Below are 22376 nucleotides of genomic sequence, written 5' to 3'. Positions count from 1 at the left end.
TGATCAGAATCCTAAACATCATGTAAAAGGAGCTGTCAGCTGAAAACATAAATAAATTCCAAAGAGGTTTAGACAAACCTTCAAATACACACTTTCAGTTGAGAAGTTTGAAGACTAGAGCTGATACAAGAAGGATACCCAGCCACTTTTGCATCTTGTTCCGTGATATCAGGCTCAGGAGTAGGACTTTAGGAGCAATTTCAGGGCTCCTCACACCACCTGCTGTCTCTTGTGCTTCGTGTCCCTGTACTCAGCTTCACCCATCCAATTCTTTGCATGAAATTTCCCGTGGGATTTGCCTCCCTGGCCCCCCTCACCTTTCCAACCCATAGCCCACTCTGTGCCTGGAGCACACCATTCTGAGTGTGACCACGGTTCCTTTGCATGGATTCCTCGTTGGCCTGAAATGCCTCCAAGCCTGTCAGTGTCTGGCGAACTATAACAGAGGAATGAGTCTTTCCAGGTGCTCTGTGAACTCCCCTTCTGGGGGATTCTGGGGTAGGGGGTGGAGGAGAGCCCATCTGTCCATGAGAGAGCCCTTGTCCAGGGGAGAGAGGCACTGGGAAGATATAGCTGGCGAGGAGCTGAACAGAGGAGGCTCAAGAAGATTCTGAAAATCCTCCCCACCCCGTCAGCCACGTAGAATCCTACTACAGCGGAAAGCATCCCTGGTGCTGTGAGGAAGCCACCACAGAGCCTGGGGTCAGGCCCAGCTCTCAGCAGAACATGACATGTTGGGCTCCAGCTGTGTTTCTCATTTGTTGTTGGTGTGTGGGGTGGGGGCTAGGGGAGGGGAGGGAGAGCAATGCATGATTTTGATTTGTTTGCTATTAGAAACCAACAGTTTTGTTTTGAATTTTCATTTCATTTGGAGCTAAGAGGACTAATTTGTTGATTTTCAGTCTCTTCTCCCCTGACCTGATTTTAAAAGGCCCCTTTTTTTCTTTTCTTTTTTTAGGCATATGTAGTAATATTAGCAGAAAGATTTAATTTGGGCAACTTTGATTCTTAAAAGAGAAAGCAAAGAATGTGAAGCGTTTTCACCTCAGTTTGGGACCAAACTTCTTGGATCTTTGTAAAATCTGGTTTTGTATGTCAAGGAGGAGTTTAAGGCCTTTCTGACCACCTTGTGTTCCCCTTTTCTGTGCAGCCATGTGTTACATGGAGTTGCTCCTAACCAATTCCTATGCGCCCTGTTCCTGTATTTTCTGATTTCTTCTGGGCTGGGCTTCCCATTCTCCACCAGCAGCTCCAGTGTCCCAAACTTTCTAGCCCTGATGATCCTCAGCAACAGCGGGGGAAACTGGAGGGCAGTTTCTGGTCTGTTTTCTAAGATACTTCTGAATTCTATTATCTTTACAAATATAAGATGAGAAAATAATTTTTTCAATATTTTTTATTAATCTTTTTATAAAATGAAAGAAACACCTATGATCGATTAAGGAAGATGGTTATGGCTGGGTGGTTCTTGGGGTTGTGGTTTTTTTGTTGTTATTTTTTTCTTTTCTCTTTTTAATCTTAAGCTTTAAGTTGAAACATTCTCAGACGTTTGGGGGGAAACATCCTCTTACAATGGGTCCTTGTGCTTGCCTTCTGAGGAGGCCGTCCTGAGCAGATGAATCATATGGCATTTGTACATGTTATGTGTGAACTGCACCCTCCTCTTCCCTCCAACCTTTGCTTATTGGGTTGTTGTGGTTTCCCCTTTCTTTGCTACATTTCTGTAGTTAAGTTGATTTTACTTGAATGATTCATGTTCAGGGGAAAAAGAAAAACACTCTTAAAATTTGTTTCAACTCCTCTTGCAAATAAAAACAATAAATGGAAAAAAAAAAAGCAGCCTTAGGATGAACTTCTGCTGAGTGCTCGTCAGAGCCTGCTTTCTCCAGAGTACTGGAACAGTGGTTACGGCTCAGCTGCAGGAGGGCTGCACCATGGGCTTTTCTTCCTTTTGGTCCTCCCAGCATTTAATCAAAATTTCTGAGACACTCATTTTAAGTTGAATTATGCCTGAGCCCGCTGCAGAAAGAAGTGCTTCTCTTTCCCAGCAGCAGAAGAGTGAATCTGACTAAATGATCTTTTCACTTTCCTCCAGCCCACAGTGTATGGTGGGATGTGCAGGGTAGGGGTGCCATTATGGGAAGGTCAAGTTTGCAAGAGCAGAAATTGAGGGCATTTCCTGGTGGTCTTGTGCTGTGCACTGTTACAGCCTATCAGGGATTGGGGTGAGCTGGCCCTTTCTGTGCCCAGTGGTCCATTTTCCAAACCCATCCCTGTGGCACTAGGGAAAGGCCTGCATGGCAGAAACTTTTATCTCTCTGCAGCCTGGGGGAGAATGGCTCTGGGTCAGAACTAAGAGTAACAAGTTCTGACAACTCAGAGAGTTGGATATGTCTGTTAGCAGTGAAGTTGGATAGGTCTCACTTCCTCCCAGACTGTGTGAGAATTCAAGATCTTTAACAGGGTCAGGGTCTCAGGACAGAGTGTTACTTAGAGCCCCTTGGGTTACAAGTTACAAAAGTGCAAACCAAACCAGCTGGAACATGAAGAATGTACTGATCTGTATATGCAGGAGGCCAGCAGAGGCTTGAGGCTTAGGCACAGCCTCTAGCAGGATAGATAACATTGCCAGGACTGTCTTTTTTTTTTTTTTTTTTTTTTTGAGACAAGGTCTCACTATATAGTTCAGACTGGCTTTGAACTCACTACATAGCTCACACTGGCCATGAATTTTCGGCAATTCTCCTGCCTCGGCCTCCTGAGTACTGGGATTACAGGCATGTGCCACCATGCCTAGCTTTAGGACTCTGGCTTTAATTTTATCTCTTGGGTCTGTTTCTCCCTCTTGATTGGCTTTCTTTTTCCACTAGGCATTAGTTCTGCACAGTGGGAAAAAGATGGCTAGAGAGAGCTGTAAGTGTGTACCTTCCCCTCCTATAATACAAAGGAAGAGTGACCCTCATGTTCTCAGCTTCGTGTACTAACTCTGATGAGCAGGTTCTTGTTGGCCTTGCCTGGCTCCACTGTCATCCTGTGTACAATCACGGTGGTTAGGAGAAAGGGATACAGGACCACCAGCCCTGTGGCTACAGCACCGTGACAGACGGTCGTGCTGGACCCCCACGCGGGACACTTTCTTAAGGGGAAGTGGGGAGACAAAACAGCAGCTGAGTGGGACAGAAAGGACCAGTGTTCTATTGGGAGCTTGAGTGCTGGTGGCCAGGGACCCTGCCTCCTGTCTCCTGCTGATGTGTTCATCCCACCCAGCTGCCTCACCACCACATCTCGGAGCCGGCCTTCCGGAAGCTGGTGGAGGACACACTAGGCCAAACCAGTACCCAGCTTCTTTCCTTTCGTGAGAACTTTGAGAAAGTGCTGCCACCTTCCACCTCACAAGTAAGTGTCCCTCCCTCCCGTATAACTGTCAAGTTCTTCACCTGCCAGGGGAGTGAGCCTCAGCCCCCTCTTTCCTCTCTTGCTTGTCCTAATCCTGTCTCTCCTTTCCACAAGCTGGGTTTAGGTGGGATGAAAACCACCCTCCCCTTCATGAGTAGTAGCATAGGCAGCACAGAACTCTCGGCTCAGAAATAAGAAAACCCAAATATTTCATTGTTAAAGTGAAATTAGACAAACGGATGGGCAAGTGGTGTGAACATCCAAAGAATCGGGAACTCCCTCAAGTTTTTCATCAAAATGTTTCCTTTTCCCTCTCTACTTTCCAACACCACTGTCAATATCAACATTAAAAATAAATAAACACTTTGACTACAAAGTCATTTAAATTTTCCTTTTGATATGGTATTTTTAAATTGCAAATGACAGTAGATCACCTGCATGATGGTTTACAAATCGTTTTTACAATTTTTTTTTAAAAAGTATTTTCCTTTAAAACACTGTATAAGGAAAGAGCATATTCCAGTTCCCCTGAAGAGGGCAACTGGGTGGTATATATGGCTTTTGGTTTTGAGTTTTTCTTTTGTGTGTGTGGGGGGGGGGTTGGGTTTTTATTTTGGTACTGGGTGTTGAAACCAGGTCTACTTCTTCAGCTATTTTTAAAAAATTTTATTTTCAGACAAGGTCTTGCTAAGCTTGAGGCTGGCCTTAAACTTGAGATCCTCCTGTTTGGGCTTCCTGCGTCTCTGGGATTCTAAGCATGTACCACTACACCCACCTTGTGTGTTGCAAAAGTAACCAAAGCTGTGTGTGGGCGGGGGGGGGGGTTCCCAGAATGACAAAGCTGGATTTGAGAAAACTGTCCACTCACATGTGAAATGTAAAGTGAAAGGTCACAAAAAAGCACTGAGAGTCCCCAGAACGGGGAAGAGGCCCCAGGGACCCAGAGAGACAAGTAAGGGGATGGCAAAGCAGGCAAATAAAGACGGCCTTCAGACCTGGCCAGAGAGCAGAGAATGGAGGACTGACGTCTCCACAAAGGGGCAGGGGGTGACTCCTGCCCCACAGTAAGAGCCGTGACTGCAGAGCTGTCCTGGGGATGTGCCATGACCTGGAGACAGAAGGAAAAGGGAAGGGGGCAGAAAATGGAGAACAGCAGCCATGCACACACATGCCGAGAACCCCCTCTGTCTTTCCACTTACCTTATAATAGCACTTTTCTTACTGGAAAAACCATCCATCCTTATTGGAGAAAAAATGTAGAGAGGAGAAAAAAATGAAGAGAGGAAAAACAAGAAGAAACAAATAGAAACACCTATAATCCAAGTGCTTGTTGCCACTACCCCCACACAGACCTATGAATCCCTAGCTGATCTGGCCCGGGAAAGGAGCAGTCCTTATGGCTTCTAGGGCAGGTAAACAGACTTGAGGAAGAAGGAAGCTGTCTACTACCTCACAGTACACATGCTTACATCACCAGCATCACTCAGAAAAACTCTTCCCAGCCCCACCATCTGAAAACAGCTGCCTCATCCCTACACTGCTGTTTTAAGGACCTGCTTAGGAATATTGGGCCAGCTTGATTTTTAATTCCTCATTTATTTGTTTTTGTGATGCTGGGGATCAAACGCAGGGCCTGGCACCTGCTAGGCAGGAGCTCTACTACCAAGTTATATTCCTTGCCCTGTCCTGATTCTTAGTCCTAATTTCTGCTAAGTACACAGCAAATCTTTGCCCAGATATTCCTGATGGAAGCCCTGCCTGCTCCATATTGAACATCTCCCCCAATAAAATAACTGTACGGAACATGGTAAACACACACATACTCGCTGTGTGTACATATATAAATAAGAATGGAAGAATCATGTATAGTTAACATATTTAGTTCCTCATTGGTTTTACGAAGAGGGGACAGTCACCCCTTTGAGTCTCTTTTTGCTAATGTTTTTGCTTGGAACAGTGAATGACAAAGGAAACGCCAGGAGATGTTTGGATGAGCTGAAAGTGTCCTGAATCACTTTCCCAGCTAGATGGCAATTTCCATCTGAGCAGAACCTCTCCTGTGTTTCTGCTGCATCATGCATGGAGCAGATGGTGTGCCTTGTACTTGGTAGATACTCAGGACACACTTGTGGGCTGGAAGCTCTAAGTCAGCATGCCCTCCTCCACACATAAGTGAGGGGCTGCATTGCCAGTCCCATGCCAGCTGGATAAGGCCCGGTGCTCCCATGGAGCACACGGTGTAGTGGGATTGGGAAACCTAAACGGGCATTTTCCTCTGGGATAATTTAGCTTGATATTAGATGCAGAATGCAGGGCCCAATTCCAAGAGTTCTATAACTGAACTTGAATTAGTGCTTTAGAGAGTCCTGGATGATCAAAGTCTCTTCTCAGATGTCCTGTAGGGCATGACTGCCCCAGTCAAGAGGGGCCCTGTAGTAGCAGAGGTGGGGTCAGACTGGGACTTCTGACTCTTAGCACATGTCGGCCCCAGCCTTGGCTCTTAACTCAAGCTTCTGTGTCTGTCTCTGTCCCTCCTTTCCCCAGCCACTCCTTCCAGGCTCTGAAAGCCAGGTGCAGGCTCTTCTGAGCAAGTATGGTCCTGGGAAGCTTTACCAAACGACGAGCAACATCAGTGGGGCAGGGACTCTGGACCTGACACTGTCACGGGGCCAGATCGTGGCCCTCCTTCAAAACAAGGACACCAAAGGCCACAGTAGCCGCTGGCTGGTGGACACTGGAGGTGTGTGGACCTTTGGGGGCCCTTCCTCTCCTGGGAAAACCACTGTAACTGAAGCTGGTGGGGAGACACGGGACGCTTGCGGGCCAAGTCTGACTGTGAAAATCTGGGTGGGAACGACCACAGGTGACAGCTGCAGGAGTCAGGCCCAGGAAGCTTAGTGTGACCCAGTGACACAAAGATGCTGCAAAGAGGAATTCATTCTTCCATTGCTCTGCAAATAAGACAGATCTCTGCTTTGGGGACCTCATGGGCTACTGGGGTGGACAGATATATGGAGAGAACTTCTGTGGCACCCTGAAAGATGGAGACATGCACAGAGAAGGGACACTTGGTCCCAGCCAAGCCAAGGGAAATCTGATGTCCCAAATGAAGGCAGTGAGGGGTGCGTCCCCACTACTGGTCATGGCCTTGGGCCTTGAGGTTGCTGCTCAGGTCTTGGTGCCTGTGTAACCAAGCTAAAGGCAAGTGGCACCATGAATGTGGGGTGATGAAATGGCCTAGTAGCCTGTTCCAGAGACAGGCATGCGGCTCGCAAGTTGAGGGGTGCACAGAATTATTGTTAGGGGACCTACAGGCAGTTATTTTCTCCTTCAAATGGTTCATTATCATTCCAAATTATTTAAAAATGTATTAGAAAAGATAACTAGACCATAAACCCATGATTGTATTCATATTATTATATAGTGCAAGGCAAAGTTTTTAAAAGTCAGTCAATTTAAAAAATTAAGAAAGTGATACAAACAGGCAGAAATCATAAAAGAGCACTCTGATGACTTAAGTGGGGAAATAGTGGAAGGAGTATTAAAGCAAGGAGGCTCCTGGGACCCTGAAGACTGGGTTTGGTTCCCAGCTTGGCCACTTTCCCAACTGTGACTTTGGGAAGTCATTGAACTTCTCTGAGCTCTGCTGGCTCCACCTAAGGCTTGCCCTAATGCCAGCCAACCTCGGGAATTGTAAAGACTGCAGCATCGCATGGGTCTGGCACCTAGCAAGCCCGCAGGAAATGATGGCTATTTGTAGTGGCAACGGTCAGAACAGTGCTGGAGTAGCTGATGTGTGAGAAGAACAGGGACACCTAGAGAGGAGCGTGACAATCTCTGCCTGTGGGGAAAGGTCTTTCTGGGAAGGGGACTTTGCTTTGCTCTGAGTGGCCACCACAGGGACAAGGGCAGTGATGCCAGCACATGGAAAACAGATTTTCTACTCATTTTTATGTGTTTTAGAGCTGTTTAAAATGGAGTGCATTGCCACAGTAGGAAATGAGCCCTCTGTTGCTGGAGGTAAACAAACAGAAGCTAGGAGCAGTGCACTCGGACAGGGAGAGGGCTGTTGGGCCCTCATAAGTACAGAGCCTTGGGATGGGAGGCATTCACTGCCAGATTTCCCCCATCACTGAAAGGGATGGGAAGGTGTCTCGCAACCAGACAACCCTTTGCTCATTCCCTAGGACATCGGGGCTATGTGCCGGCTGGGAAACTGCAGTTGTATCGAGTCATTCCCAGTGAGGAGCACAGAGGACAGGCGGGGGTGCAGCAGGATTCCCACCATCTAGCACCAGCGCCTGCCCCCGCCCTGGTGCCCTCCACCCCAACTGTGACCCAGGTGAGTCTGGGAGAGGGCTGGGCCCTTGTCTCCCTTAGCCACCCAGACTGCGACTGAGTTTCATCTTTGTCCAAGTCCACACTCCACATATCTGGAGGGGTTGCCACCTTCCAAGGTGGCAAAACCCTTCCAGGGTCTTGATCAGTGACAGCATCTATATCTTGGCCAAGGGTGGGACCTGGAGAGGGGGTCCTCTGCCTCTGACACTTTGTTAACAGAGTGCTAGCCCCTTGTGCCCATCATAGGGCAAGCAGAATTCCTTCCTTCCTTCCTTCCTTCCTTCCTTCCTTCATTCATTCATTCATGCATTCATGCACTAATAGTTGCCGAGTGTGACACCAGATGAAAGATGTGATGATGAATAAAAGTAAGTCGTAGCCCTTGCCCTCCTCACACTAATAATCTGGGGGAAAGCAGTGATTAGTAAAGTAATTGCATGAACATCTGTAGCTATTAGGGAAGATAAGTGCCAGAGCCTGAGGTGTAGAGAGGTTTGTCTGGGAAGAGTGATGCTTTTTCTTAGACAGAAAAGGTAAGTAGGGGATATACCTTGGTACAGGTGGAAGGAGCTCTCCAGGAAGCATGTATAGTACATGCAGAGAGGACAGGCATGGATGCATATGGAACAGAATGAAGGGCCGGGGATTTAGCTCAGTGGTTCTGGCACCTGCCTTGCAAGCGCAAGGTCCCAAGTTTGATCCCCAGTACCAAAAAAAACCAACACACAAAGAATGAAGCCAGTGGCTGGGGGAAGGCAGAGGGGCAGGGTGGAGCGAAGTGCTGCAGATGAGGTGGGCAGGGACAGGCCAGCATGGCCCTGTGGCCTTGAAAGGGTGTCAGTCTTTCTCTTAAAAGCAGTGAGAAACATGTAGATGCATGCTCGTGGCAGCATTATTCAAGAGAAACAGAAACAACCCAAGCATGCATCAATAGGAATGGATAAACAAAACATAATATGCACATGATAGAATATTATTCAGTCATAATCGGAAGAATGAAGCACTGATACATGCTACAGCATGGATGAACCTTGAGCACATAATGCTAAGTGAAAGAAGTCAGGCATTACTGGGTGTAGTGGAGCATGCCTGTAATCGCAGCACTTGAGAGGGTGAGGCAGGCAGATCATCATGAGTTCCAGGCCAACTACATGGTGAGACCCTGTCTCAAAAAAAAAGGCACGAAAGGCAGGAAAATCATAGGATTCCATTTACACAAATGTCCAGAATAGGCACAGCCACAGAAAGATGAAGTAGATTAGAGGCTGAGGGGAAGGGAACAAGGAATGACTGTTATTTGGTATGGGTTTTTTTCTTGGGGTGATGAAAATGTTCTGAAATTAGATAGAAGTTACACACATCAGTGAATATATTAAAAATGTTAGAGTATATTATATGAGTTACATCCAGAGAGAGAGAAGATGGGAAGCCCCTGCAGGCTTTGACTTTGGAGGGAAGAGTCCTGTAGGGTGGAAGTAGCTCGGCGGGGCCGTTGCTACGATGGGAAGAGCTGGTAAAACCAGGCAGGCGTACAGGGACCCCCCCTGAATGAGGCCGCACTTCCATTGTCAGCAGACAGGGGGTGCCTCACAGATGTGGGATGAACAACAGAAAGGCTCAGAATGGGATGGGGAGAGGCAGCAGCCCAGAGGCCCCGAGGACAGGCCACGGGATGCCATGGGCCAGGGGATGCAGGCTGTGTAGGCACCTGTGGAAGATACACTCACTGGGAGGGCATCAGGGCAAAGAGCCTCAGGCTTCAGCCAGAAGTGCGCACCAGGGGCTGCACAGGACTCCAGAGTCATCATTCAACTCAGCTGTGGCCCCGCCCCAGTGGGGAAGACCCTGAGGTTGCCAATGCCCCCCCAGCTCTTCCTCTGGATGGTTAATGTGGGCAGGCTCAGTGGTTGGTCTACATAAACACAGCAATGGTTATCTGTTCTTGGGATCCTCCAGCTATTGTTCCTGAGGCTTCACCACCTGAAATGACAGTAATGATAAACAGAGTTAAAGTAGCCTCCATTTATTAGGCCATTACTGTGTGTCAGGCACTCTGTGAAGCCCCGTATATGCATGCATTCATTCATTCATTCAATTTCCCCAGTGACCTACAAGGTAGAATATCATTATTCTCGTTTTGCAGGTGATGTAACTGAGGCCCAAAGAGGTTCAATAATAGCTTAATAAATGCCCTCCCCTCCATTCTAGTTCGGTGCTTCTCCCTAAAAAGTATCCAAGTTGTCCAAATACCTAGTTCTACTCCAGGCTGGGAAACTGGCCTGAACTGATGAAACTTTTACATCTGGGGAGGGACAGGCTGCTGAGTCTGCTCAGCCATGTGGCCATGGTGGGTGGGGAACGCCTGTTCTGAGGTCAGGCAGGTCTGTCTTCACAGCTATGTTATTTTGAGCAAGTTCCTGGACTTTTCTGAGTCTCAGTTTCCTTATTGACAAAATGGTAGGATGGTAAGGATTGTTGTGAAAACCAACACCCAGAAAAGTGCAGGAAGACTGCCAGCCACACAGTAATAACTTGCTATGGCACTAGCAGATGTTAGTGGAAAGGATGAACTCGGGAGGTAGGGAATGCCCAGCACTGGGTACTGAGTCAAGTGGGATGAGAGCTGGATCAGCAGCCTGGTGTGATTGACCATTTCTGCTTCCCTGGCCTTGTGTTGCAGGTGGTAGCAGCGTACCCCTTTATGGCCAGGAGCACACATGAAGTGAGCCTACAGGCAGGCCAGCCTGTGACCATCCTGGAGGCCCACGACAAGAAGGGGAACCCAGAGTGGAGCCTGGTGGAAGTGAACGGACAGAGGGGATATGTGCCTTCTGGCTTCCTGGCCAGGGCCCCAAGCCCTGCCCCATGGGGCTGGACTCTGCCCTCTTAGGGTGCCCTCCCTGGAGCCCACATTGCCAAAGCATGGGAGGGGCTTAGAGGCTCTGTTCCTGTTGGGAAATCAAACAAAGAAAGTACAGGAGCAGAAAGATCAGGCACCTGGAAGTTCAATGGAAGAGGTGCCAGAGCGTGGGTGGCCCTGATCATTCACTGTCTGCATAAAGAAGCCTTTGCAACCTAGGGTCACAGCTGATTGGCTAGGACTTGCCATAGCTTGTAACCAATCTTACGTGTGGCTCTATCTGGGCCTGGCCATGAGAAGGGGTCGGTCAGATGAGTGTCCCCTGTATACTGTATGGTTGTAGGGAGTGGGCTGGAAAAGTGCAGGACTGCCTGGCCTTACTACAGTGCAGAGTCTGTGTAGAATCTGGAAACACCAAGGCTGACTGGTCAGCTTTTGTTTTTCTGTGCTGGGAGCTGAGTTATCTTGGACAGTGAACCCCAGAGAGCCCTCTCAGAGGCAGTGGAGAGGTTCCCAGGAGACTCTTGCCTGGGTCTGGGAGTGGGTGTGACCCAGTCACAGCTCTGGAATGTGTAGGCAAATTCCCAGGTGATTCTAGGCTCAGGGGATTTTGATGGCATGTCAGGTAAGGTGTATAATACTGCCAGCAGCAGTTGTAGCATGCTGCCATTCTCCCTGGAGTAGGAACATGCAAATCAGTGCAGAAACTCTGAGGAAGGTGACTGCAAGCTGGTGGGTGGGGAGGTAAGGTAATAGCATGGTTTCTTCTTTCTGGGTAAAAGGCCTGGGGAAACCCATGGTTTCAGGTTGCCTCTCAGGGCCTGAAGGCAGCAGAAGGCCGAGGTCAGTTGGCTGTGGCTGTAGACATAGGATGTTACTCCAGTTCTCCCATCCAGGTTGTGTGAGATTGGCATGAAGCGAAGGGTGCAGAGTCTCCTTGGAAACCATGAAATGTGACACCAGGGTCAGTGCCATCTGTGGTGTCAGGATGGCCTTGGCCATCAGCTGGCCTGGACTGGCAGATGGAAGCTGTCATGCTGCCACCCCTCACACCCAAACCCATGGCAGGAAACGTAGTCTGTTAACACAGTGTCGTTTTCCTCAAACCCAGGCTCTACCCAGGTTCCTTCTCAATGTGTTTGTCATGGATTGACAAGGATGCGTTCTCAGATGCGCTTGTTAAGAGACTGTGTCATGGGACTGTAACAGAGCGTATGGCTACAAGCTAGCAAGACTGTGATACCATGAGGTGATATAATGTTATGGACGTCTGATGGACGTGCTGTCCATAATGTGACTGTACTACATCTGAGCTGGCCAATCTCTTGAACTCTGAGTGAGTCACCCCTTTCTCAAACCTGGAACCTGAGTTCCCTCACAAACATGTCCTGTCCCAGGAAGACTGGCCACTGGGGCAGTGTTGGGCCGAGGCACATTGCAGACCTCTCAGAAAGGGGAAAAAGTGATACACCAGGATCTTTACGCAGTTTTTACAAGTTTGGAACCAGCCCTTGTGAGAATGTGTGTGCGGAATGAGTGGCAATTTAGATTTATTTCCAAGCATGTCTCTGTGTTATCACTGGAGTGCCTAACGCTGTTAGCTCTGGTGTCTGAAGGGCTCTTGAGAAATACACACTTGTCTGTGTCAGACAGTCTGTAATGTGCCTCCCCTGGGCTTGTTAAAACGTGAAGACTGCATAAAGCTAGAGAAACTCAGGCCCCGAAATCCCTTTCCCAGCCCTAAATTCACTTCACAAGCTGCTCTTGATGCATTTTCCTTTTCTTTCCTGCTCAGATTTCTGATAAAAATAGGGATCAGAGGATAATACATTATAAAGTATGATGACCATTTGTGAGTAATACAGATTCTTACTGGGAGCCCACTCACTGTGTGCTGATACACTGGTTCAGGGCTTCTCAGCATGGCTGCTCACTGCATTTACCTGGGAAGCTTTAAACTGTGAAGCAAGCCAGAAGCCCACCCAGAGAGGCTGGTGGGGTGACCTGGGGTGGCCTGGGCTTTGGTCTTCAGGAAGCTCCCCAGGTGTGTCTAACATGCGGTCAGGCTGAGGACCTCTGCCCCAGACATGCATGGTGGACAGACAGACCAGACAAGGAATCAGAGACAGGAAGAGGTGAACTAAGATGTGCCCCAGCTGAGCTTTGTACAGGCTATTTAAACAGGCAGCATTCGAGGCAGTTTGAAATAGGACAGCCTGTTCTGTCCAGTCCCAGAATGTATATTTATTAAGTGCCATTAAAAGGGACTTGAACAAAATTGGATGTTCTCGTAGGCATAAGGGAGAAAAATGAAATCTGTGTGGAACCAAGGATATCTCATGAAAGGAAAATAAAAATGTATTCAGTAGCATGTGGGTTATGGTTTCTCATAGCCCAGGCAATGAGATTAAAAGTCAGTGGAGAGTGAGAAAATGTGTATTGGGAAAATGGAGAACGGCCTGCATTTTCTCCAGGGGACTCTGTGTAATGTGCCTTTTTACCCCCAGATACCTAGAACCATTGTACTATACCTCATTTATTTCCCTGTTGGGCTATCATGGGCAAAACAGCTGAGATGCTTGCCTAAGAGCTGAACAAGACTTCCAGGAGGGGAAGACTGGGTCACAGGGGCATTCCTGCCCTCCGTGGAAGAGTGAGATATCTTTAACCCTCTGGGCTGCAACACAGTTTTGGATGCAAGAGCATGATTTCAGTGCCTGGGGAAAGATGAATGAATTGGTTGATATCATGAGCACTAGCTTCTTGAGTAACTGATGTGAATTTCTGGCAATAAAGGACTTCAAAGATAGCAGTGTCTCTGGAATTTGTCTGACTTTAACTTTTGGGCAGTTAGATGTCCCACATACCATTCATTCCCTGAACAATTGCTGTATATAAAAGTGGCACCAAGGGCCGGGGATTTAGCTCAGTGGTTCTGCCACCTGCCTTGCAAGCACAAGGTTCCGAGTTCGATCCCCGGTACCAAAAAAAAAAAAAAAGTGGCACCTTGCTCATTCATCTGTTCACTTAATTGTCTACTGCTCACCATTGTTGCCTCCAATAATTGAATTTAGATGCTGGGGATACAAGGAAGAGTCAAAGAGATGGGGCCTGAGCTTCCAGGGCCCATGGCTGGGAATGGGAGATGGAGAAGTTGGCAGTAGTTCCATGATTGTTAGGGTTAGAATAAGGCAGTAACAAGATCCCAGGAAAGGGACAGACTTCAACACAGACCTGGTGGCCAGGGAAGGCTTCTGAGAAGAAGTGATACCCAGCTGAAGGCCAAGGGGCACCTGGAATTAAGTGAAGGTGATCGGGTGGCACATGCAAAGGCCAGAGGTGACAACAAGGGTGGCATGTCAGAGAACTGAGAGGCTGTAGAGCTGGAACCCAGGGCATATACAGGGGTGTTGGTGGGGGCAGGGGGAGGTGAGTTAGCAAGGTCAGTGATAAAAAGCTCTGGCTTTTATTCTGAGGGCAGTGGGGAGCCACTAAAGGGTGGGAAGCAGAGGAGTGATAAGCTCTGCGTTGTATAAGAGCATCAGGCTCTGGCTGTGGGCCTGATGTGGCAATAGGCAACTGCACACTCCAGGAGGACAGGAAGCTCTAATTCATCTCAGAATCTCCCTAAGCCTCTGTCAGGTGCTGCAAATAATAGATGTTTAATACGTATTTCTCAGATAAACATCACAAGAGATGGGGATGCCAAAGCCTGTCCTCCATGCAATCTCCAGGCTGGCTGGGAATGTGCAAGCTTCAAGCAATTTTCTGGCCCCGTGGGCACGATGCCATCAGCACCAGAAGGGGGCTTTGGAGCCTCGAAGGGGCTCAGACTGGGGGAGATTTGGGAGGGCTGAGGTGGTCACAGAGGCTTCTTGGAGGAGGCAGGGCTAGTGTGGGGCCTTGTGGGATAGAGAGGATGGGGGAGCAAAAATGAGAGGAGGCTTCTCATGCCTGGGGAGTACCGTGGTATAAAAAACACCCAGTACTGGTCTTAGAAAACCTGGGTCCAACACCTGCCTGACCACAAGTAGCAGATGCTCTTATCATGGCTTCCCTATGTGGCCTTCAGGCTGCCTGTCCTCACCTTACTGGGCCCCAAAAGTACTCACTGCAGAGTTCTGGCTCATCTTAAGGGACCCTTGGCTCTCACCACCAGGACCTAACTTCTGACATGGAAGTGTCGCCTTAGGAACTGTTGTAGCAAAACAGAGCTGAAGGTACTCTAGACTAGGAGGAAGGAAGGAGCTGGATTTCATGGGCAATATCGTGGGCAGTGGGATCGTGAACAATCTATTCACTTATCTTTGTTCATTTGTCTTTTTCTTTTCTTTCTATACTGGAGGTTGAACCAGGGCATTTGCACTGAGCTATATCCTCAGCTCTTTAAAAAAATTTTGTTCTTTTTAGAATCTGAAACAGTTTTGCCAAGTCACTAAAGTTGCTAGGGCTGGGCTTGAACTTTCGATCCTCTTTCTTCAGCCTCCCAGAGTCATCTGTTTTCTTACTGGTAATTTCTGAACTGACCTTTCCTGTTTTCTCATTTGTAAAATGGGTACAACAATTCCTTTTCCCACAGGGCTGTTAAGGATTAAGTGAGACAATCAGTGAAAATGGTTGTAGATTACCAGGAGCATCATTATGTACGTCAATGGGACATGTGATCTGCGACCAGCAGGTGGCAGCAGGGCTCTTCAGCCAGCTGAGCGAGGACTGGAAAGATCCTCTGGGGTCAAACTGAAAAGCCCTTGAGAGAGAAAGGCCAAGTGGGAGCAGTTGGGAAGCTGTGGGGACTGTGCTGGTCCCGGGCCTGCCTCCCCTGACCTAAGGAACTGCAGCTTCCTGGCCCGGCTGCCGCCATGTCTGAATGCGGACCCAGTGGCAAATCAGACATTCTGATTTTTCAAGAGAAGCCAGAAACCAGGACATTTGTTTTGTTTTGTTTTATGAAATCTGTGTGGAAATTGTATGATCTACAACAGGCCCCCTCTTTGCGTCAGTGTGGGTTGACTGTCCTTGGTGAGAAGCTCTGAAGAATTAGTTTCTTTATCTTTCCTGAGCAATGCCTTCATGTGTCCTCGCTTTACTCATTACTTTATCAGGCATTAATGGCTCTTCCTTAGATCTCTGGGCATCATTGTTTCTTTTTATGTTACTGTTCCTGTTATGTCACTTCAAATTTCTATTCCATTGTGGATTGAATTTTCTCACCCTCCAGTGTGGCCCCCATAGTGCCTGTCTCCCAAGATCCTTTAGAAGAATAAGTTAGATAGTGATGTAAATCACTTAGCCCAGCACCTGGCTCATTAGTGCTCAGTGAACATAGTTATCATTATTATGGGGACTTCAGAAGAGATACGAAAGAGATTCAGGGCCTGTGTGCCTCCCTGTATGTGGGCACAAGGCCTGGCCACTTCCCGGTGTGGGAGCCCCTTGTCTTCTGTGCCTGCCATCAGGGATCTGGGCACTCTTGGGGCCTATGAGTGGAAGCTGAGGTCTGTACAGTGGCTGTGAGTATGAGCAGCCCTGAGCCCTGGGCAGGCTAGGCCAAAGGAGGCACAGGAGTGGCAGCCACATGTCCTGGGCAGCTCCTTCTTTGGAGGAGGGATTTTGCTTCCTCTCTCACATTACTGCCATTTTACTCTGCTCTGTACTGCAGGGAACAGTATTTCCAAAGCTCCTTTGGCCTCTAGTGGCTGGTAGGTTGGATCCATGGTAAACACTGGCCATGGGAGAAGCAAAGACAGTTCTTCCTCTGTTTGCCTCAAGCAGCATCTCTGCCAGCACCAAGTCTCCTCTGTGGTCCCAGCTCCCCTGGATGCCCCTCCTGTATGGTCCCTGGTCCTGCTGGACAGACATGGGTATACTTTCAGAGTCTGTTTGGTGGCCCTAGGTGCTGGACCCCAATAACAGTGCCTGGGCCCTCTATCCCTCCAGCCTAGGGATTGTAATGTCTTTTTGTGGTTGATAATCTCTGGGATGCTTCTCAGATCTTCCTTCACTTGTTTAACCCACTCCTTATATTCAATTCCTCTCTTCAAAAGCACAGATTGGTTTCTGCTTTTTGGTGGCACAGCAGCTGCTATAACATGCAAGAGTGTGGAGTGCAGCCCTCACAGAAGACTGGTTTGCCTGCATGGTCCCTGGTCAGGGGACTGTCAGTGCTCCCCACACAGAGCTCTTAGAAGTGTCTTCAGCCACAGACAACTGAGTGGTCTGGCTCCAGGATGGTGGTGGTGGAAACCCACTGAACTGCCCTGGTCTTGGCCAGCAGGGCCCAGAACAGACAGACATGGAGGGACTCCAAGAGCCACTGTGAAGAACAGAGATTTGGGAAAGGGCCAGGACCTAGAGCCATGGAGGAGGGGAGAGGGCAGGGGACATGATTTTTCTGCTGTGGTACCCAAACAACATCTGCATCTGGACCTTTGACATGAGGGGCAGTGAGCCCCAAGCCTGGGAGACAGAAAGTGGGATGAGGCTCCTGGCCAGGGAGAGGCTTCTTGATTCTGGGGCCTCAGGGCTCTGAGAACCATCAGCAGAGCCTCTAGTGTGGGACTAGACCAGCATGTTGATAACAATAACCACAGCTTCTCTTTGCTACTCCCAGGGCTGCTGGAGGGTTGCATGAGGGAATTCACTTTATCTGATTAATCAAGGGCCTGGCACATAGGAAGGTCTCAAGAGCTACAAGCTTAAAAAAAAAATCAACTACAACTCTCAAGCTCAGCCAGGCTCTGTGGTTTTTTTTCAGTAGGCATGTCAGGAGAAAAGCCATTGAGACTGTGCCCTAGGGACAAGGGCTGGGGACACAGATGCAGTTGCCAGGGCTGGAAGGGGCCAAATAAGGTGAAGGATGGGGGAGGGGGGTCATGAAGCCCCAGTACTGTCCCTAAGGGTGAAGGGGGAAGGCAGAGGTGTCTAGCAGGTGGTCAGAGCCCCAAAGAGACACTTGGGGACAGGCCTTTCCTAGTATCTAGGGAGGACAAAGTTCAAAGCCCAGTCAGAGTATGAAAGCAGGGCTCAGTCTTTGGGCTGGGGTTCAAGTACAAGTCTCTGGGGACTCAGACCCCTTGAAGACACAGAGGTCATGCAGGAGGCAGGGTTGAAAACTGGATTCAATTCTAAGTGAAAGGGACTTCGTCCTGGGCCCTAGGGAGACCTGGGAGAGGGTCCAGGTAGTATGCAGTAGGGACGGTCAACTGCAAGATGCTTGAGTTCAAATCCTGAGCCCACATTTACCAGCTGTGTGACCTACTTGAAACAAGTTACTTAATTCTCTCTAAAACCTCACTTTCCTCTTTGTGTGCAAACCACGAAATAGTCCTACTCAAAGAGTTGTTGGGATGTTGAAAAGGGATAAAACATGGGGAGCACTAGGCTCTGTATCTTGTTTGTGTAAGGGCTCAATAAATAATTGATCCTTGGCCATACAAACCAGTTATGTCTCCAGTCTTCTTTCCAAACTTGGTAGCTTCCATGTGACCCTGCGAGGCCCCAAGTGTTCCTTTCTCTGAACTAACACTGGCGCCTGTAGCCTTTCCCCCAAAGCTTGTGTACCTGACCCCTCTCTGTCTGCAGTCTGAAACACCCTATCTCTGTGTGAGTGCTTTCAAAACTGAAAGCAAGTAGATGTTTTCAGAGTTCAAAGGTTCTTCCCCTGGGAATGGAACACTGGCCATGTCCTCAGATACTCTTTGGTGTTGAGAGTCAGCCATCTTGAAATACTCCTGCCTCTTAGGAAGCTTCCTCAGACTGCTGAGGCTGCTGTTGTAGACAGACTTGCTGGTATGGTGGTGGGTGGTTGTGAGAGTACTTCCCCCTACTTTTTAATTTTTTTCAAATTTCTGAATGTTTTTATTTCAAATTCTTTTTCACCCTTCCCCCTCAAAATGCATGTGTCAGAACAATAGCCATAAAATAAAAATACACACACAATCTCTCTCTCTCTCTCTCTCTCTCTCTCACACACACACACACACACACACACACAGAGGAAAATCTCAATATCCATTCCTTTCCCATTCACACACTCCCTGCCCCATCTCCCAGGCTAGAGATTCCAGTCTGTGAGACACATGCTCCCCAGCCCATTTTGAGTATTACAGCCAAAAGCATTGTATCTAGATTTACTCTCTGTAGTTTGTGTTATAAAGATAATATGCTTTTTGTTTTTCTTAACATATTATAAAATATCTATAATACTTTATTTTTAATAAAATTAGATATTGAATTCCAATTATATCACTTCCTTCCCTGAGAAGTCTGACTCACATTCTTGGCCCTCTATAAAGTGCACCATCAACAAATATTTCACCCACAGCCAGGACCCCAAACTTGCTCTTCCCACAGTCCTCCTCTCTTCATAAACTGTTCATGCCAAAATTCTGGGACCATGATTCCTGTACTCCTTTCAGCCCTTCACATTCAATCCTTCAGAGAGACCTGTCAGCTTGACTTTTAAAACTTACCAGAAATCAGGGGCCAGGGATTTAGCTCAGTGGCACCGCGCCTGCCTCGCAAGCACAAGGTCTTGAGTTCGATCCCTGGTACCAAAAAAAAAAAACCTACCTAAAATCTGACCACCTCTCCTCCACTTCTGCCCGTCACCTCTACCAGCCCACCATGGACCATGGCAGTGTCTCCTGGTGCTCTCTGGTCCCACCCTGTCCTTCCCCCTCAACCCACTCTCTAGAGAGTCACCACAGTGAAAGAGTACATGAGAGAACGTCTCTTCTTTGCTTAAGACTGAACAAACCCAAACTCCTTACTGTGATCTAAAAGGCCTGAATGATAGGCCCTACTTCCGCCTTACCTGGTACGGCCCTCCCCGATCACTACATTATGGCCCCCTCTCTCTCTCTGTCACTGTAAGCCCAGTCCCCATGGAAGGCCTTTGCATGGGGCTGTCCCGTTCCCTGGCACACTCCTTCCCCATAGCTGCCTGTGGTTGGCTTGGCTTCCAGACAGCTCCTCAGTGACACCTTCAGTGACTGCTCCATCCAAGTGCCCTCCAGCGCCCCCCCCACTACCCCCATCTTATTTTCTTTATAGAACTAATCACTCCTTATTTCCTAGTTGATTTCTTAGTTTATTGTCTGATTCACTCATTAGAAAGTTCCTCAAAGTAGGAGCTTCATTTTTCATATTAAATGCTGAAATTCAAATGATTAGGGGAGACAGACTTACAATCAAAATTATTTGTTTATCAGAAGTTCAAATTTAACTAGATGGCTTGTATTTTATCTGGTAAACTTTCTCGCGGCCCATGGTCCCTCATCTTAGGGGCATAGACCCAAGACAATGAAGCTGGCTTGTGAGGAAAAAGAGAAAATAACATAGGTGAGAGAGAGTGACAGAGAGGGACTGAGATAGACTGAGTAGTAGCAGAGAATGAGAGGAATGCATAAGAGTGACACAGAGAACGACAGCCAGACACTGACACAAGAAGGAGTGGTACGGGAGAGAGAGTGAACAAGACCGAGTCAGAGAAAGTGAATGGGGGTGGGGAGAAAGACACCGACCAAGGCCCAGAGATGCGAGAGACAGAACGAGTCACAGGCTGACAGGTACCTTCTGGCATCTCAGTCCCGTAGTTCAGTGACCCGAGGTCAGCTCCACCCCTGTCTTTTCTGTGGTTTGTTTATAGGCACCAGTAAATTCCCCTTTTGCTTAAAAACAATAACCAACATTTCCCGAGCATTTGTAAGTGCCAGACCTTGGGGCAGAGTGCCTTGGGTGCATGAATTTTGTTTTTCTCATTACCTTAGGACAGTTGGGAAGATGTTACTGTCATCCCCTCTACAGAGGAAGAACTGAGGAACAATGAACTTAAATAGCATGGCCAAAGTCATGGGGACACTAAACGGCAGAACCCAGGCAGTTAGTTGCCAGAGGGTTTGGTATAGGGTCACTTCCTACCAGCAGTTTGGGTGGAGGAGATCAGAGGAAAGGGCAGCTTGACACTGGATTGCTGACTGCTGGTCCTCAACCGGCAGAATGGCATGAAATCCAAATCCTCAATACCCACAGTATGATTTTGGGAAAGTTCTTTACCTTCTCTAAACCTCAGGTTCCTCCTCTATAGACGGCAATAACAGTAGCTCACCAAGGTTGGCATTTAGAATAACTATCACACACACACACACACACACGAGAGAGAGAGAGAGAGAGAGAGAGAGAGAGAGAGAGAGAAAGGGAGAGATTGAATAAGCACTTAACATATTTACAGATGCTGTTATTATTATTTTTTTTTTCCGGTACCAGGGATCGAACTTGGGTCCTTGTGCTTGCGTAGCAGGCGGCGAAACCACTGAGCTAAATCCCCAGCCCAACAGATGCTGTTATTATTTTCTGCTCCTCCCTGATACCCAGCAGCACTGGATCTAGATTAAAGCAAGTGGTCAGATTACCTTGGAGGTGGTGACAAGACTAGAGAATGTTAGCTAGAATCCTACTGACTATTTAACACCTACTGTGTACCAGGCATTGTGCCAAGCACCTTATACACATCTCAACCTCGACAACCCTGTCATGTATGTTTTGCTATTCCCATTTTACAGATGAGAATACTGAGGCTCAAGTTGACCAAGTGAACAGAAAGGTCACAGAAAGAGCCCCAGAGATAAGATCTTAACCCTGGTCCATAAGGAAAGGCCCCCAGCTCTGTGACCATGTTTGTCTTAATGAAGCCAGGAGGCAGACTGATTGCACTGAGATGTTTTCCTGTGGGATGAGCTTGACTTACCATCCCCCTTCCAGGCTCCTGCAAGCCCTGTAGATGCCCTGTGCGCACCCTTTTCTATGCACTGCCTGGATAGGTGTCTGAAAAGAGTTCCATCCTTTGATGGAGGTCTAAAGGCCCAGGGACTTGCTGACAGCCTCAAAGGAGGCAAGAACGGAGTAGGTTCTGACCCTGTTTTTGTCTGGCTCCAAGCCCAGGCTCTGTCCATGGTACCCAACTGGGAGCCACAGGGAGCCCCAAAGAGCATGGCCCCCATCTTATCTCCCACCTCCACCACTATTTATGGTCCCCACTGTGAGAACATCCTAGGTTTGATAAGCACACTGTCTGATCCCTCTTGCCTTCCTCCTCGTTCTTACTGCCACTGCAGGTCAGCTTCCCACTCGCAGACTTACTCTCTGACTGCTTCCGGGCCCTTGACTGTGGTTGTGTGGTCTGCCCCTATCCTGCCATGTCCTTGAACTCTGCACCCTTGCTGAGCTGCTTCTGTGGTCCTCTCTCTCTGGCTGTTTTGTACCTGCTCTTTTGTTAGGGTGCATCACCCTTCCCTCCTTCCCCTCACCCCTGTTGAGCCGTCCTGCACAGTTTTGTTCCTGTCTCTTCCTCCAAGAAGTCTTCCTTGCTTGGCTCAGAGCCTCTTCCTGTGCACATCTGTTCAGGTCCTTCTCACTCTGTTGAAATCACCTTTTTTAGATCTCTCCTACTGATAGAGCTCTGTGAGGGCAGGGCTGCGTCTGTGTTGTTTACGCTGCATCCCCAGAACCTGGCTGTCTGGGCCATGGGAGGTGCTCAGTGAAAAGCTGTTGAATAAATGAACAAATCCACCAACAAGGGCTCCACCACCACCACCACCATCATCATCATCATCATCATCACAATTAGCATCAAGCTGTTTGGGGCACATAGTAGGCTTCCAAACATATCCACTGAAGTGCCAGCAGAGGAATGAACAAACACTGTGGCTCAAGCCCCCTTCCTATCCCCATTTGCCCTCCTCTCAGCTCTGTAGCCTCTGCCAGCTGCAGCGTTCTCCTG

The 22376-nt window shown here is 48.3% G+C and overlaps 1 protein-coding gene across 5 annotated transcripts in view; it reads left to right on the top strand.

The window, feature by feature from the left end:
- Positions 1-13406, top strand: part of Arhgef37 (Rho guanine nucleotide exchange factor 37) — a 49637-nt gene extending 36231 nt beyond the window's left edge. For all 5 annotated transcript variants that reach the window (XM_004854396.3, XM_087180599.1, XM_087180601.1 and 2 more), the window contains 4 exons: positions 3268-3396; positions 5941-6136; positions 7584-7738; positions 10418-13406. In XM_004854396.3, coding sequence (XP_004854453.1) covers positions 3268-3396; positions 5941-6136; positions 7584-7738; positions 10418-10627 — 690 coding nt within the window. In that variant the 3' untranslated portion in view covers positions 10628-13406. The remainder of the gene's footprint in view (positions 1-3267; positions 3397-5940; positions 6137-7583; positions 7739-10417) is intronic.
- Positions 13407-22376: the final 8970 nt, after the last annotated feature.

Source organism: Heterocephalus glaber, unplaced genomic scaffold, assembly GCF_053883595.1.
Source record: "Heterocephalus glaber isolate CG9 unplaced genomic scaffold, H.glaber_assembly_v1.0 deba00001463, whole genome shotgun sequence".
NCBI classification, from domain to species: domain Eukaryota; kingdom Metazoa; phylum Chordata; class Mammalia; order Rodentia; family Bathyergidae; genus Heterocephalus; species Heterocephalus glaber.
This window is presented reverse-complemented; position numbering and strand designations above follow the sequence as displayed.